At 35.4% G+C, this 18,867-nt stretch overlaps 1 protein-coding gene across 4 annotated transcripts in view; it reads left to right on the top strand.

Moving 5' to 3' along the window:
• The window catches only part of BMP2K (BMP2 inducible kinase), a 129,215-nt gene that overhangs the window by 96,590 nt on the left and 13,758 nt on the right, over positions 1-18,867 (top strand). For 3 of the 4 annotated variants that reach the window (XM_042936111.1, XM_042936109.1, XM_042936108.1), the window contains 4 exons: positions 304-402; positions 1,405-1,589; positions 6,051-6,208; positions 13,168-13,278. In XM_042936111.1, the coding sequence (XP_042792045.1) occupies positions 304-402; positions 1,405-1,589; positions 6,051-6,208; positions 13,168-13,278 (553 nt within the window). The remainder of the gene's footprint in view (positions 1-303; positions 403-1,404; positions 1,590-6,050; positions 6,209-13,167; positions 13,279-18,867) is intronic. The other variant, XM_042936110.1, reaches the window with a different exon arrangement.

The following is an 18,867-nucleotide window of genomic DNA, read 5'->3' as shown; positions in this document are numbered from 1 at the left end:
ATTAGTAAATGTGTTTGGGTTTGGTTTTCTTCCAAACATCCTTAAACTGTGCTGGGAATAGTTTTAGTTGAATCTGTTATGTTTCATTGATACTTTTGAAACCCAATTCCAATAAGCATGTGTAAGTTATAGTCCTTTACTGACTGTAGCTATTTTACTTTGGCATTTGGACCACTAGTACCCATAGTTATGATGTTAAGATCAGTACTAAAAAAAAAAAAGCAAAACAAAACAAAAAAAAACAACTATGGCACAAAAAATGCACAAGTAATATTGATGAGTTTCTTTGTTTTTTCATTGTAGTATCAACATGCAATGCAGCAGCAACAGATCCTTCAGCAACAGTTTTTAATGCATTCAGTGTATCAGCCGCAACCTTCTGCATCACAGTATCCTGCAATGGTAAATGTTACATAATTTGTAGAAATTTCTGAGAATACATTCCAGTGTTGGAATTCACAGTATAAATGGTATTATTCAGAATTTAATTATTCAAAATTAACCCAAGTAGGTTAATGAACACATTTTTTTTTTTTTAGTTTTATTTTTTTATTTTTAAGTTTATTTTTGCGGGGGGAGGAGCAGAGAGAGAGGGAGAAAAAGAATCTCAAGCAGGCTCTCCTGGCACAGGGCTCGATCTCATGAACAGTGAGATTGTGACCTGTGCTGAAATCAAGAGTCGGACCCTTAACTGACTGAACCACCCAAGTGCCCAACACAGTTTCAACAAAGCCATTCATGTGTTCCAAAGCAGTTTTACATTGGTTTGAACTGTAGCACCTGAATTTGGCACGTTGTAACTGACTGATGGTATTTTTCTCTTATCTCATGGTATAAAGGAAATGATCTGTTTCCCATGATCTTTTGTCATATGTCTCTTTCATTTGGCACGTATCTGTTGAATAAACAAAGAAACCCAAAGGAAAATTGCATTTACTTCAGAGAATAGTGTGACTTTTTTTTTTTTATTTTTTATAGCAACTGCTGTTCTAGTGACTGTAAGCTACTCCATTGTCTTTTTCTTAAACTATTCAAATGAGGAATTTGAATCCTGCCAAGAGAGCTAGGCTTTACAGCTTTTTTTTTTTTTTTTTTTTTTAATTGAGGTATAATTGACATAACATTATATTAGTTTCGGGGGTAAATGTAATGACCTGATATTTGTATATTTTGCAAAATAGTCACCATAATACATGTAGTTAAACAGCTTCTTAAATAGACTTATTTTATCTTGCTGAGGTATTCCAGTAGCAAGCTGCTCCTTCATATATAAATTGTTTTTCAGGCTTCTGATTTTGTTGCCAACGTGAAAAGGAAGGAGCAGAGTAACTAGGTGCGATGCTGACTGTGCTTTAGTGACCTGGAGCAAGTGCTGTTTTGTGTAACAGGCGTTTCTTGTTTCAGATGCAGCAGTACCAGCAGGCTTTCTTGCAGCAACAAATGCTAGCTCAGCATCAGCAGCCTCAGCAACAGGCGTCTCCTGAGTATCTTACCTCCCCTCAAGAGTTCTCACCGGCCTTAGTTTCCTACACTTCATCACTTCCAGCTCAGGTTGGAACTATAGCGGACTCCTCCTACAGTGCCAATAGGCAAGTGTTTTTCCCGGTGAATGCAAAAGAAATTATTGTGGAAGTGGGTGTACATGTGGAGTGGAGTCACTATGTGGCTCCTGAAGTACTCCAGAGTCCATGTCTCTGTAAAGTCCCCCTTTTTGTCTTACACGTCCTCTCTTTCTGTCCCTGTGCATCCCCATCCTTCCTTGCATTTCCATTAGTTAAGTCTGCTGATTGCTATTTGCAAGGTAAGGCTTAGGCAATATCCAGCAGCTAAGGAAATTAGGGGCTTGTATGTTAAGGCATTCTTTGTAATGTAAATAGAAACAAAACCCTGACAAGCTACTTTAATATTTTAAAAAAGTAATTCTTGTAGACAAGTTAATTTAGCTTTTTCTCCTTATATATTATTGCTTTGAATTAATTAGATAATATTTACCCACAGATTGCCTAATTTGGTTTAATTTAAAGAGGTACAAAAAATAGTAACATGTCATTTGGTTCTTTTTTAAGATAAGAAGTATAAGGTTATTGTTACTACAGCCTTGTACATTTTGGTATTCAGATACATTGTTAGTTAGGTTAGTAGTTATTTTTCCAGGATAATTCATATTGAAAACATTACAGTAAACTAAAGAACAGTGATATAAATGTTTTCAAACTCAGATTTGAATTGGGGAGTGCTTCAGGATTTTGTAATGAAAAAATCTCTTGGCCATTATGAATACTTCCCAGTATTTCTGGATACATAGGAGGAAGTAGTTGTTAGAACTTTGGTTACTGGAACACTAAAGAAGTTCTCCTACAATACTATTTAAGGATATGATCATTAGCTGGGAAAAGGTATCTGCAAGCTTTGGCTAGGATTTGGGCACGAGAAATATCACTGAGCATGTCAAGAGAGGAATAAAGTATACAGTTTGCTGTAGTACACCTCCCAACCTGTGTGTGTGTGTGTGTGTGTGTGTGTGTGTGTGTGTGTGAGAGAGAGAGAGAGAGAGAGAGAGAGAGAGAGAGAGAAGGAGAGAAAGAGGGAGAGAGAGAGGGAGAGAGAACAAATGGATTTATTGAAGTGTTTTCCTAAATTAAAAATTGAGGTGCATGAATTAGGACAAGTATGCAGAGCAGGGCATAAGATCAGAGGCTGGTTTAAAGATGCAGATTGGTATTTGCCAAACCATTTGTTATTTGCCTACTCTGGTTACAGTTTTTTGATTTAACCACATACCACTTTTGTCTCTAATAAATTAATAGCATTATTGCAAATAATAGCATTAAAACAAATCATATTAAACATTTTAAACATATTAAAACTACTAAAATCTATGAAACATAAGTACTAATCTGTTACATTTACAAAAAAGATATACCTAAAAAATAAGTCCCCTAGGGATAAGAATGGAATAGTTTTATTCTTTATTAAAAATAGGATATTCTCCTGAGTATTGTTTAGTTTAAGATACTGATGAGATTTATATTAATTTTTTTTTACTTTTGATGTTAATGCGCATAAAAAATGTCAGTTATATCGTGTGTGTGAGTGTGGGTATATATAGCATATATATTACGTATACTTTGTATTCTAAAGGTTTGCCAACCTTTGGAAACAAAGGTTTGCCACTGATGAGAATAGAGTCCTGCATTGAAAATCTGTAGGAGAAAGTTCTTGTTAGTGTTCCATTGCATGTGTACTATCTAAACTGATCAGTTATAAAGGGCGATGAGTATCTAAAGATATGAGGCCCAGGTAAGCATGCAGGGTGCTGAAAGCTATGACTTGTAGCTCACATAGCGTTGCCTACTTAAATCTCATCTCCAGTGACACTGTTTATAGAATCACAGGTGTGATGTGTTTGGGAATTTTTTTTTTTTTTCCTAATTTCTGTGTAACTTTAGAAAAAAAAATTGGTTTATCATCAAAATCCTCTGCATACTCCAGTTTGGGAAATATTGAATTGGATATCTGTGAAAGTGCGTAAGACTCGTTTTAACTCCACTCCTGTGAAATTATGTATTGAGGGAGATGGGAGGTTGGAGCAGGAAAAGGTAATGGTTAAATAGGTAGAAACAGTTACATACTTGGCAAATATGAGCACTAATTTCCCAGAGGAACAATCCAGTTGCACTTGGGACCTTAATGTTACTTCATTAATATTTCCATTTAATATCAATCTTTACCAAAGATATGTTGAGTATAATATCTTAACAATTTAAAAGGTCATCTGTAAGCAAATATTCCTGCTTATAACTAGGTCAGTAGAAGGTGAGAATTGGGTTAAATGTTTGGCTCTAAGTGTATAAGAGATGTTTGAGTAGAAGATAAGAAACCGGGTAGTTCCTTAGACAAAGGGAAAGGTCAGTATCTTGGTTAGCATGATTATTTCCTTTACCACTTAATCTGCTAAAATTTCTACTCTTCCATTGTGTTGATATATCTTTAGTATGGCTATTGGAGAGTGTTACGGTGATGTATTCAAATAATAGTGACATAAACATCAACACATATATTATTTTACTTTTTATGGTAAATTGCCCTGTTGTATTAGTTGTTGCTGCATAATAAATTACCCCCAAATTTAGTGTTTTAAAACAATGATAAACATTTATGATCTCATACACTCTTTAGATCAGGAATTTCGGAGTGGTTTAGCCCTATGTTTATGTCAAGGGAAGGGTCTCTCATGAGGGTACAGTTAAGATGTTTGCCTGGAGTTGCAGTCTGCTGAAGGCTTGGCTGGTGCTGGAGGATCTTTTCATAAGATGGCTCACTCAACATGGCTTAGGGCAGGAGGCCTTCGTTCTCTGTCACATGGATCTTTCCAAAAGGTTGCTTAAGTATTCTTTTTGGCAAAGCCAAAGACTGTTTTGAATAAAGAATTATTTGTTCTGGTTTGTTCAAGAGCAAATGGTCCAAAAGAGAGGGCAAGAAAGAACCTGTGATGCCTTTTATGATGTAGTCTCAGAAGACACACTGGTCCTTCTCTGCCATATTTCATTGTTGGAATTGAGTCACTAGATCTAACCCAATATTCAAGGGCAGGGTAATTCGATTCTGTGCTTTGAAGGGAGGAGTGTCCAAGAACTTGTAGATGTATTTAACACCTATTTAAACCATTGTTTAAGGTGACACGCCTCATTGATTTATAGTCTACCAAGAAGAATCAATGAAACCATCCAAAGAACATCAAGAGGAGGATAGGGATAGGGAATCAGAAAGTTCTCAAAGGGATCATTGGCAGGCAGGAGGGAGAACGCCTATTTCTGTTTGAGTTCTAGCCTCTCTGATTTGTGTTTCAGGGGCTCTGAAAGTCCTTGAAGGCAGTTTTGGAATTATTATGAGATTCTGTCATGTGAAGGCAGGCTTAGATATTGGCAGTTGATGCATTCCCACCATGAGTTCAAAACTGAATTATATTTGATTTTAAGATAGCTAAGTCATATTTACTAAAAAAGACTATCTACTTGTTGGTAAATTACTATGTTTTTGTTTAGCTTTCAGTAAGTGTTTACACATTCCTTTCTTGGCTCAGCTATACTGTACAGGCTTGGACTAGGGGACTAAATGGGCAACTTTTGCCCTCTCTTTTCAAGATCTGAGTGGTGGCAGTGGAAGTAAGCTCCCAAGGGGAGAGTGTATTTAGGGAGATGAGTCAAGGCTTGCAAATTTGAGGTACTTTTTTAGAAATGCATGGAGATTCTCCCTCCGTTACCAATGTTAGAATATCTGGACCTGAATTATGAAACAGACGTGACAACTTTGTTACATTGCCTTGTACCTGTGGTATATTTCCAGGCTGGGGTGACTGACGGGTACCAAGGGATTGTCAGGTTAAAAAATCTTTACATTCTCACCTTCTTTTAAAAGCCAAAAGGCCTATTAGATAACTTTCATAAAACCAGTGGTCCCAAGCTCCAGCTATGTAGATACTTTAAATACCATGAGTTATTTATTAAGTAGAAAACAACCATCATCTAGTTCTAGCTAATACATTAAGCAGTCCTAACAGTTCATTTTTTCTTGGTAGCTGTGTAGAGAATGACTTTGTCAAAAGGAAAATTACTGTGGTGTTCTCAACATAACCAGGGCATAAGATCATATTCAATAGTGATTTTAGAGTGATACTGTTTGACATGGCAACTGATTGTCACTTTAGGGCTGTTTGCTATGATGATCATAATATTTATTGAGTGCTGATTTCTTTTTCTAGATACCGTTCTTTTTGTTTTATACGTATTAACTAATCTTCTCAGTAACCTTATGGGGTAGTTAGTTACTCCTGTTTTACAGATAAAGAAGCTGAGACAGAGGTTAAGGAACCTGCCCAAGGGTACACATGGGGGTGGTTCAGATCCCAGGTGGTCTCCTTAATCTGCCATCTCCATCATAATAAAAGGATCTGCTTTTCTAAGTATTTAGAAAGTATGAACTAGGGCACTTTAGAATTTTTAATTCTAATGTTTTTTTTTCTTCTTTCCCTCTCTTACTTATTACTATAGGTCAGTTGCTGGTAAAGAGGCAGTTGCAAATGTTACAAGTCAGAAGAACATCAGTAACCCACCTGATATGTCAGGGTGGAATCCTTTTGGAGAGGATAATTTCTCCAAGTTAACAGAAGAGGAACTGTTGGACAGAGAATTTGACCTTCTGAGATCAAGTAAGGGACACTTGAAGGCTTACTTTGCTTCACAGTAATATAACAGCTCTATAATAATTCAGCAAGGCCAAAGACTGTTTTGAGGTGGTAAATAGAAAATTCTTTTTGTGCATTTGAGGGCAAAAATCAGGCCATCTTCTTTTATATATACTATCTAACTATGTTGTGTGCATTAGAAATCAATTGCTTGATAGTAGCTATTAAATCCAAGATTGCTGATAATAATGCTGATTCCTAACACTTAAATACTGCATAACTTTGAATGTTAAATTCAGAATATCTCTAAAACATGGAAAATTAATGTTCAAGTGAAAAGGGAGACATTAGTATCTTGCTTACTAATCATTTTGCAGCTCTGTTTTCTTGCACACTCAGTAGAAGATATTGTGGGTCTGAAATGCCCTTTGAAAGTGCCTGAAAGAAAACATGGGCTACTACATTATGTTAATGTTTTGTGATGCCCTTTCATTGAGTCCTGACATAAAAGGGCTGCTTTGTTGTCCTGATATGGCAAAAGATAAATAAATTATTTTCCACTTTAAATCAGATATCTCAATGTTTTTACTTGGAATCCTTACCTTTTCTTAAATCACCTAATATATATGTCAAGCCTCACCACACGTATTTTAGAAAAGTTGTTTTTTGGAAGGTGGGTGTGTGGAATGTTTTCAGAAGGTTGCAAAATAGGAACAAGAAGCTAACCTCTAGAGTCTGTAGATAATTTTCAGGTTTTGGAGGCCTGTGTGTGTATGTGTGTGTGTGTGTGTGTGTGTGTGTGTGTGTGCGCACGCCTGTCCAAGTGTGTTTTCCTGTTTTGCGTGTGAAAAGACGATCCAAATGGTCCCTAGTTTTAGTTCCTAGCTTCTATTTTATTTTAGGTAACTGGCTTTATGAGAACACTGATTAGATGAAATGCTTTCTTCCCAACTGATACATATTTTATGTAAAATTTTTATAAATGCCCTGAATTCATGAAAGACTACTTGTTTGGGATTTAAATTTGTATTCTTCATATTGGTTATATGATTATGAAAAATTAAGTTGATGATTAATGCAGATATAAAAATGAGTTTTGAACCTTTAATAAAGGTTTGTCAACTCTGGTAAAACCTAACTTACATCTTTTAATTAAAAAAGTTTTTGTAAACCATGACTGTTTTTGTTTGGCATTTCTAGTATACTTTATGTTGAGTATCCCCCAGAGACAAGTTTTAAAGAAGGAAATGAAGTATCTCTTTCTTTCGGGGTAGTGGCAGGGAGACCCAGGGGTCAACCAAATCAATACAATTTATGGGGTTATTTTGAAAGCAAAAGGTAAAATTAAAATATTCATTTTAGTGTGTTTTGACCCAGGATGGTAGCTAAGGGTTTGCTAAATCAGTATTTTCTATTCTTTGGGTAAAACTCCTCCTTTTTTTTCCATCAGTGGATGGAAGGGGTAGAGTATTCTCTATCTTATAAAAATGTGTTATTCTGAGCATCTTAGAATTTGTAATGACAGCCAAATTTTACTTACTTCACTTAGGGAAAAATGGCATATAGTATATTCATGTGTACATAACTTCATAAAATTTGGGGTTAACATGTAAAACTCTTAACCAGCTATTTGCTTTCAAACTTCAAGATCAGATAACATGTAATTTTTGTATGTATCTGTGCACACGTGTATGCCAAAGAGTTTAGATTTTACTGCCCTGTTAATTATGGAAAGATACTAAGTTCCAAATGCAAGTACAGGAGGAGCTTTATCTGAAGGTCAGACTTTGGAGCAAGTTTGCCATTTGGAAAAGTGCCTAGATGGTCCCTGAGCTATTGAAACCACTGTCACAGGGCTGCCACACTCAAATTGGCGTATAGCACCAGAAAACATACGAGGGTTCTGATACTTGGCAATGCCATTTAATTAGGTTGTAATCTCAGGAAAGGGACATAACTGCTGTCTCACTTCCTTGTTTATAAACTGGGTATAATGATACTTACCTCACAGAGTTATCAGGAAAATTAAATAATGTCTTGAAAGAGTCTGGGCACTCCATAAATGCTACCTCCCTTTCCTCATCTTCAGTGGAAATCATAGGTTCCATCTTGAGGTTATTGCCCTTTAACCAGCATTTAAAAATTATATATAAACTATCAGGTTTAGAAAAACCAAATTAGAAGGGACTTTATGCACAAACAACATCAACAGCAGAAGTGACATGACAGCAAAAGAAAAAAGTCTGTCTTTTCCTTAATAATTGATAGTTGTAATAATGGTGTTCAGAAAAGGTGAAATATCTTTAATAACGCTTATAAAGAAATCATTAATGTATAGAATATAGTTTAGAAAGATTTCTTTGCAAAGTGTTACTTAACTGTAATATATTCAGTCCTCTTTAGCACCTCTCACTCACAAGCAATAAGGTATCTAATATTTGATCCACTTGACAAGGTCTAAATTTCCCTGCTGCATAGAAGATTTCATTCAGAACCTTAGGAGTTTCAGTGGAAGGCTAACAGTGTAATGAAAGTTAATTAATTTTGGTCATTACTAGTTGGTTTCTTTGTTGTTAAAAACTTTTTTTAAAATAGTAAGTAAATTATTGATGCATTTGAAATAGGAAATTTTCCTTTTTTCTCGGCACAGATTTTACCAGCTATTTTCCAGACTTTTTTTTGAAGTAATTTGTATTTGGTTTGTGATATGCTTTCCATTGAGAAACTGAATACCTGTATATAGGCATTGCCCGTGTAATGATTGTTCAGAGTAATACATTGCCATCTGAGGTTTTATTTTTAAGATGGTACATGGTTATTTATTTTTTAAAAAAAGGATAATTCTGTCTAGGAAATATTTTACTTGTGTGTATTATCCAAAGGTGATTTAAGAATCATGTATTTTGACATACCAGAATTCTAAAATATTAGTAGTTGGTAACAAAAACTTTTTTAGTGATCTTTAATTAAAGAATACAGTTGTCGGGGCACCTGGGTGGCTCAGTCTGTTGAGCATCCGACTTCAGCTCAGGTCATGATCTCATGATCTGTGAGTTCGAGCCCCGTGTCGGGCTCTGTGCTGACAGCTCAGAGCCTGGAGCCTGCTTCAGATTCTGTGTCTCCCTCTCTCTCTGCCCCTCCTCTGCTCGTGCTCGCTCGCTCGTTCTCTCTCTCCCTCAAAAAGTAAATAAAAATTAAAAAAAAAAAACAATAAAGAAAACAGTTGTTGATTCCATATACCAGTTGGCAAAGGGATTTAACATATAAAATAGACCAGATTCTTGCTTTTGCTTTCAGTGTAACTGAATATTATTTATGGTTCAGAATTTTTTGTCTGTTCCTACTTAAAATCAAAACATTAAATTAAAATTAAGCATCATGAATAAAGATGATATCAGTGACATTTTTTAAAGCTTAAACTTGTATTTTTCTTTGTCTTTTGTACCAAAATATCCAGATTAGCATGTAAACTTTAGAAATCTGTGATAAAATTTAATACATTAAACACTAATTAGAATACAGGTGTTTGCTTTGGGAAAATTTTTAACTTGCATTTGTTCAAATAGTTGTGTAGCTCTGCATGTTAATTAAAAGTAATACTTAATGGAATATTATTTTTGTTGATGGCAATTGTTTGTTTCTGTTTAAAACCGTGTTACAATAACTAAAAGGAAGAAGAGAAGAAACCACAGACTATGGCTGCTTTGCACATTCCACCGAATGTGTTCTTTTTTTCCTGCGAAGCCATGGAGGGATATAGATGTAAACATCTGTATTAGTTTGTTGTAAAATACTAACTCTTACCATTTTAAGCAAATTCACATTTATGGCTGTTTCTTCAGTGCAGAATAACAGAACTTTTCAAATATATTTGAGTAGTTTCAGAAGTATCAGGTGAAGACTGTACTTGTAAAATTTATTCATTAACTTTTTGGCTATTCAGTCCATTATCCATATAAGCTGCTGAGTTAACTTATCAGGGTATATTAATTTTCTGATGATGTTGTGGAATATACTTTGATTCTAGGATTTTTAAATCCTGTATTTTTGCCATCTGTATCAATTAAAAATCCTGAAAAGATATGTCTTTATTCACCTCCATAATTCTTTTGGGAAGGCAGGAGGAGGTAAGTTTCTTAATATTGGGCAAATCAAGCTCAAGTTTTGCTCTAATGTGCACCAATTATTTGAAAATGGATTTAAATTCATTTAGGGGTGACTGTGTATTTGAAAAGTATTCCTGTATACCTTTTCATTAGCTTTTAATTATAGGTAATTAATAATTAAAAAAATTAATATATGTATTTATTTGTATTTTGTACCCTGAGATCTAGATTATTCTGTGAACTTTTTTTTTTAATTAATATTTTAATGTTTATTTTGAGAGAAAGAGAGAATGTGTGAGCACGGAAGGGGCAGAGAGAGAGAGGGAGAGAATCCCAAGTAGGCTGTGCTCTGTCAGCACAGAGCCTGATGTGGGCCCCAGTCTCACGAACCACAAGATCATGACCTGAGCTGAAATCAAGAGTCGAACACTTAACTGACTGAGCCACCCAGGTGCCCCTATCCAGTGAACTTCAGAAATTTAAATGATTTAAAAAAAAAAAAGTCCTCCATGGAAAAATTGATTCTGTGTTTTATGGAACAGTGAGAACATGATTCATTTTATAGTGAATTTATTCTGATTTCTGTTTTGAAATAATTGGATAAATGAACTTTGCATATAAGAGTGTCTCCATATTTTAAACTATGAGACTCACTGTATAAAAAATGCTGGTTTATCCCTACACGATAATGTTTGTACTCTTGTCATAACTACATGGTGCTGTTTATACATTTATGTGAATTTGCCATAGATTGATGGAGATAATATACCAGTGCATGAGGATTCAAAGAACCTTAGTGGTAACTTTGCATTTTTATGTGCTGGGAACCATTGGTACAGTACTGGTTTATAAACCTGGAGAGCACATTAAAGTGTAGATTCTCAAACTCCTGCTCAGATAATCTGATTCATTAGGTTTGTGGTAAGGCCCAGGCAACTACATTTTATACAGGAATCCTAGCACTTACAATGCAAGTGGTTTAGAAAGGAAGTTTGGTCCTAGTTTAGACCTAAGTACTTGCATATACTGTCTTGATTTTCAAGAATGAGGGATCTTGGATATTGTTATGCTGTGGCTGTCACTCTGAGATAGTCTCTTTCATCTGTCCTTTCCCACTTCCTCTTTTCCTTTGTCCTTTTCTTTTCTGTACCAGAATTTTCATTGTTATCCACTGCAGTATTGGATTTGAAAAGTAACTCTTAAGTTTTGGAACTTCTGTTTGTGCATAAATCAATGGTCAGTTTGTTGTCTTCACAAAATATTTATTATTATATTACCAGTGAAATTTCAAGTAAAATTTTAGTCAACCCAAAGTTTCAGGTGGATATTGCAGAGTTAGTTAAGCCATAAAAGCTGATAATTGTATCCATTCTCATAAGGGTATTTAAAGAATTCTCCATAGCAATAATTAAGTATAGTTAGGATATTGTCGACTGTAGGGCTTGCCTTCCTGAGTGTGCTCCCTGGACCAGTAGTATTGCATCACCTGGGAGCTTGTTGAAGTGCAGAGTCTCAGAACCCATCCCAGAACTCTCCAATCAGAATCTGAATTTTAATAAATCCCAGCTCACTGGAATGCACTTTTAATTTGAGAAGCACTGTCCTAGGGTGCTTTCACTTGGAGCTTTTTGCTTCATTCTGAAGTTATACTTCATTTTTAGGAACGTCTAATTATATTTGGATTTTCTTTGCGTACCCTGCAATGTCTTAGGACTCAAATGAGACCCGCAGAATTTATCCATAGGGTTTTTTAAACATGAAGGGTATAGTCCTAGGAATGCTTAAAATGCCTGAAAAAACAGAATGGGTTCCTAATAGTATACGCTTGATTGCTAAGAATCAGAGGATAGGGAGACAACTTACAAAAATTGAGAAGTTCCCAGCTGATCAAGTGCCTGTGATCTGCAGTTTAAGAGCAGGGCAAGACAATCACTACTAGGGAGTTAGGGGACAAGCCTGCCCCTACAAGAGTCAGAGCCTTTGCTCTCACGTTTCCCCTGTCTGGTGTGTCCTTCCCCAGGTATCCCCTCCCTGCCTCCTTCGAGTCTTTTCTCACCTGCTACTTATGAGTCTATTTATTACTGTCACTTGTGCCCACACCCTTAATTCTTTTTACCCCACACTGCACTTTTCTCTACGGCTTTATTTTTAACATGCTCTATGTATTTCTCATTATGCTTATTGCTTTTTTTGTTTGTTTGTTTTTCCATGCCAGCATATAAACTCCAAAAAGGCAAGACCCTTCATTTTGTTTGATGTTGCCTGCCCATTGCCTAGAATAGTGCCTGGCACATACTAGATCACAGATATCTATTGGATAAAATAATATACTCTGTCATTAAGGCTTTTAATTTAATAGAGGAATATCTGTATCTTTCTGTGTATATGTGAATGATAAAATAACTACAAAGTAATATGAGACATGAACAGTAATGTAATAAATTATTGCTATTGAGAAATAAGATTTACCTATCTTATGAATAAATAGCCGTTTGCAATATTTTTCCCATATGTATGTTTGGAGGAAGTCTGCCAAATGTGTCTCTTTTTAGTAAGCTGGGTTTTAGTTCAGGTCCAGTATGTTACAAGTTGAAGACAACTGGGTATTTACATAAACCAAACTAAGTTACTTATTAGGTTAATTGTGTTTGTGATATTTAGCAGTGAGAGGATATTGTTAAGCTTGCCTTGTAGCAACAAGTATCTATTAAGCTCAGGACTTACCCCCTAATACTTATAAAAATGAACTCTGAATCTAATATTTTTCAAAAAGGCTGTTGCTGTGTTTCATTTTATTTATACTGTTACCATTTTTTTTTTTTAATTTAAAGACCGTTTTTATTTTATTTTATTTTTTGTTTCATCTTATTTTTACAGACAGGCTCGAGGAGAGAGCATCCTCAGATAAGAATGTAGACCCACTTTCTGCTCCACATAACCATCCTCCAGAAGATCCTTTTGGTTCTGTTCCTTTCATTTCTCACCCAGGCAAGTTACATATGTAACATCATCATTATCACTAAAAAATACACATAAGAACAACGATAATAAAAATAACAAAAAACATTTTCTTAATATAAAGCCAAAGTAAGAATTAGGTGTTAGTTATAGAAAATAGAAAATTATTTTTACCTTTGCCATTCTAGTCTTCCTGATGTCATTCTTTCCATTGGGATGTTCAGTTGTGCTTTTTGCCAATGTAGAAAAATGCTGATTTACATAGTAGAACCATAACTGTTTCTTCTTATCTTTATTGTTGGATACCATTGAAAACAATTCATGTATAACATCTCTCTCCTTTTTATGTATTTAAAATACATTCAAAGATATTTTTATACTCCGCTTTTGCTTAAAAATCCTGTGTTTTCCTAAGTTTATACGTGCTTTTTTTTTTTTTTAGCTGTGTTTAAAAAGTATTACTGATTTTGTACTTGTCACAGTAATTTGGTGACAAATTACTCTTTTCTTCTTTTTTCCTTTAATTTTAATTTAGAATTTAAATACTGTTATTGCCAGCAATAAATATCTGTAGTAATATTTTCCAAGTAATTCCCCAGTTAACACTGTCGAAGATACTAGGATAGAATAAGATCCCACTTTGGCATAAATGGATTTGTGTGTGTGTTCATAGTGGAAAAAAAAAAAGAGTTTGATGATAGAAACGAGAAATATATTAGAAGAAATAATGCCTTCTTAGAAGGTAAAGGTTTTGTTTACTATATTCAAGGTAACTGTCAGCCATGTTCTTGCATTCTTTTCCTTGTATTTTTCACTCAGGCAAGTTACATATATGTAATAACATCATTGCTACCATTTAAACATTTAAATATGCACACAAGTGGGGCGCCTGGGTGGCTCAGTCAGTTGAGCATCTGACTTTGGCTCAGGTCATGATCTCGCGGTTCGTGAGTTCAAGCCCCACATCGGGCTCTGTGCTGACAGCTCAGAGCCTGGAGCCTGCTTCAGATTCTGTGTCCCCCTCTCTCTCCGCCCCACCCCTGCTTGTGCTCTATGTCTTTCAAAAATGAATAAACATAAAAAAAATTTAAACGTGCACACAAGTGAGAACAACAACAAAAGAAACACCTTATAAACAAAAGAAAAATTTTAATTGTAAGTTTAATAAGAAATAGGTGTTCAGGATTTCTGATGAATATATTGAGGTGGTGTTAATACCTTTCAACATTTAGATTTGGTTTTCCAGAACATGCAGCACAATAATTAGGAGTTTCTACATACTTTTATGTTTTATGTTCTCTGTTTTACTCTGTGACATTTAGAAAACAGTCCATATCCAGTTTCTGTTTCTTTCAAATTACCTTTTTAATGAATGACATGACATTAATTGGGGAAGACAGTTTATAGTTTCTACTTAACATGCACATATGTACTCCCTCACACCCCAGATACCCTAGGTCATAAAGATGTTGTTACTCTTTCCAAACACATTATAATATCTCAAAATGGTCATTACAAGCTGTCAAGAACCTAGGTCTTAATCTGTTTGTGGTAGAAATGGTTTCAGTACTGTTAGCTCTTTTCCACACCCTAGAAGGAGTTCTGTAATCCCTTTCAGGTTTGCACGTAGCTGGGCAACTTCTTTTTTCTTTAAGAGCTTCTGAAAGAAACCTGGTGAAATGGACTAGAATCAGGGACTAGAGTAAGCCCCAGTAGTTTGTCTTTTCCCTGGGCACCCTTATTTTGGGGTTGGCCTAGGATTTTTTTCGTTAGAAATATGCTCACAGATTTGAGCTTGATTGCTGCTGTTGTTATTTTGTTTTCTTTTCACTGTGGGCATTTAATTCCTCTGTTATGTTATAAGCTTATCAAGGGGTGGGTAAAATGAGTTGTCTATATCTTTGAATCCTGCCTAGTAGCCAACCCAGTAATTATCTAATAATATTCATTGGATGTATGAAAAAATTCAGGCTATTCCTGAAAATTCAGACTCCTAAGTATTAAGATAGTGATCTTAAAAAATGATCTTTGTGGGGCGCCTGGGTGGCGCAGTCGGTTAAGCGTCCGACTTCAGCCAGGTCACGATCTCGCGGTCCGTGAGTTCGAGCCCCGCGTCAGGCTCTGGGTTGATGGCTCGGAGCCTGGAGCCTGTTTCCGATTCTGTGTCTCCCTCTCTCTCTGACCCTCCCCCGTTCATGCTCTGTCTCTCTCTGTCCCAAAAATAAATAAAAAACGTTGAAAAAAAAAATTAAAAAAAAAACAAAAAACAAAAACAAAACAAAAAAAAAATGATCTTTGCTATAAAGGCTATAAATGCTACCACTACTTTAAAAAGTTGGATTTAACAAGGTTTATAATGAAAAAAAAAATTCACTTCTCTTGTCTGCTGTGTCCCTGTCCCATTTTCCTGTTCAGACTCCTCAGAGATAATTTTTTCACTTCTGGTATTTTAGTATATCATACTTACTCTGCTATTTCTTACTTTTTACCTCCAATTTTAGATAGTATGTGTGGACTTCCTAAAACCCTACTCTACCCTCCCCCCAAACACACACAATCACATGCACGTTTTGTTCCCCCTACCCTAGCCTTCCAGTACAGCTTTGACAAAGTTGTTGGTTGTCAGTGTTCAATGTGTACATTTTTTGAATATGTAAATATTTGTTACCAATGTTCCAGTGTACCATGATTACATTTCCTTTCTTCTATGCGGTTTTTGTTTTTTCTAGAGTTAATTATAATTACGTTTATAAAAATTTCTGTTTTTATTTCTTTATTGTTTTATGTACCCTGTCATCGATTCATCTCCATTTAGAAATATGAATTTCTTCCCATTTTAAGGTGGCTACCATTTTCATTTTTACCTGGTTACCTCTCATGGAGCTCTGCAATCTGAATTGGTTGCTTCCTATAACTTACCATCCTAGTATTTTCTTCTACTCACCAGACTTCTGGGCATTCCTGGGTCTCCTCTCTCTTCTTTCTTTGTTGGTAGAGCAACTCCTCTACTAGTTTCTTGAGAAAGTATGCATGGGAGGAAAAGTTTTAAACTTTGCTGCCTAAAAATATATTTTTTTCTGCACAAGCACTTCGCTGATAATTTGGCTGGGTAAATATAAATTGTTGGACGTAATTTTCCCTATGACTTTTTGAGGCATTGCTTCATTGTATTCCAGCTTAAAAAAAAAAAAAAAAAGGCTTCAACTAGAGGAATATTCTCTATGCCCCTACCCTTTATTATTTAGAGTCCAAAATACCCTTTTTGCCCCTATTTTTTAAATAGCTGCATGTATTACAGATCTGGTACAGTCAGTTGGCCTCCCTTAGTTTGTTCACATAGATACATCTTTCTGATTTGGCGCCTTAGTTTATGCTTTCAGACTTTTTGGAAGCTTAAGATAACATTTTGATAGACCATTCTGAAATGATTGAAATCTAGCTTTTCTTTTTCTTTTTAAACATTTCCTTATGGGCCAAATTAAATTTTATAAATATCAATTTATGCAGAGGTCAAATAATTATTTCAAGAATATGTTTGGTGCTGTGTATAAGGATAATATCTTCTTCCATAAGTTGATATTTTAATTATGGAATTATATTTACTTTTTATGTCAGGTTACTAAACTATTAGTAGTGTGGTATATCATAATTATAATTTAAAAAGTTCTAGGTATAAATGTTAGTTCTATTACAGATTAACCATGTGATATTGGGTGTTGCCTCATTTCTTGGAGGGGGTCTGTATCTTAAACTGGGGATAATAAAGGGGTGCCTGGGTGGCTCAGTTGGGTGGGGCATCCAACTTCAGCTCAGGTCATGATCTCCCGGTTCGTGGGTTCTAGCCCCACGTCGGGCTCTGTGCTGACAGCTCAGAGCCTGGAGCCTGTTTCAGATTCTGTGTGTCCCTCTCTCTTTGCCCCTCCCTGTTCATACTCATATCTCTCTCTCTCAAAAATAAACAAACATTAAAAAACATTAAAAAAAAACCCTGGGGATAATAGTGGCTACTTGATGAGATTATTGAAAGAATTAAAGAAGAGAATGTTATACAAAGCACATTCTCAGTGTTGTTGCTATTGTGGCTGTTGTTGGTAGTGTTATTAAATAATATTTTTACTACTTACCAAAAGTCAAAATCTTAGTGTTAAATAAGTTGTAGCTGCTATCCAGCTAGTAGTAGTACAGAGTTCCAGTAATAGTAAACTAGTATTCTCTTAACTACTGGTACCTTTAAATATAGTGTAGAATCTGTGAAACTTTTCACTACCAAGAGCTGTTTCAATCGTGCTATTTCTGTTTTTATTAAAGCATTAATTACCAGTATTCACTATAGTGTACTCATAAAAATCATATTCAAAGCATAGTATTCATTTCCCTCTCAAACCCACACACCCATCCATCTCCCTGAGGCATCATTTTTTTTTAACTTTTTTTTTTTTTTTTAGTGTTTATTTTTGACAGAGAGAAAGAGAGACAGAGCACGAGTGGGGGAGGGGCAGAGAGAGAGGGAGACACAGAATCCGAAGCAGGCTCCAGGCTCTGAACTGTCAGCACAGAGCCCAACACGGGGCTCGAACTCACAGACTGTGAGATCATGACCTGAGCTGAAGTCAGACACTCAACCGACTGAGCCACCTAGGCGCTCCTCCCTAAGGCATCATTTTAGTTAGTCTGTATACCAAAAAAGGACGTGTGGCTCTGTGAATTAAAGTGTGGACTGCCTAATTTTAATAAATACAACTTCTGAAATATATAGTATTTGAAGAATTTTGTTGACATATAGGCTATATTAATTAAGTCACTGAAATTTTAGATTTCTTACATTGCATTGCATTTTTAATTAGGTTTGGTGAACTTAGTCTTCCAAATCTCAGATCTACCTCATGGTTCTCATTATCTAATAGGAGGTTAAACTGAGTTTAGGGTTGGGAAAGCCACATTATTTATAGCAAATATTTCTTGGGACATAAACTATTAACAGATTGTCAGTTCAAATGCTAGGTCATTTTATAAGTGATGATATGCAGGTATTTCTTATATTTTTAGATTCTAGTAGGTAATTCTAGAAGATCAAGAATTTTGTTGTTTCAGGATGTCAGCAATAATGGCTACCATTTATTGAATTCTCTTTCATACATATAGTGGAGACAGGCTCAGAGCATCAATGATCTGCTTAAGGTCAGATAGTTTATAAGTAGGAATCCAGCTCTGTCTGCTTCTAAACTCTCTTCTGTAAATAGCAGCCGAACAAATAAAAATGGTAAGTGGCTTGTTTTAAATAGCAATTTACAATATCACTAACATAATAGAAATGTCAGTTTTACAGCATTTTTAATCTGGCTGGGAAATACTAGCCACAGTTCACAACTAGCATGATTCTCTTTTTATACTCAAGCCTTGTCACTTGGCCTGTCTTCAGAGAAACAATACAGATTTTGATAAAGCCTTCTAATCCACTAATCCTTGGGCCTGGAATGGCACATTGGTAGGAAATGATGGCAGGCAGTGTGCTACCAATTCAAAGTGAGCTTTAAAGTCTTATAGCCCCTCCCTTGTACCCGAAGTGATGAGACAACAGAAGGCATGTAATTACAATAGCAGTTTCAAGCCATTCATCCT

This window comes from Panthera leo, chromosome B1, assembly GCF_018350215.1.
Source record: "Panthera leo isolate Ple1 chromosome B1, P.leo_Ple1_pat1.1, whole genome shotgun sequence".
Lineage (NCBI taxonomy): Eukaryota > Metazoa > Chordata > Mammalia > Carnivora > Felidae > Panthera > Panthera leo.
Note: the sequence above shows the minus strand (reverse complement) of the source record. Positions and strands in the feature narration are given on the sequence as shown.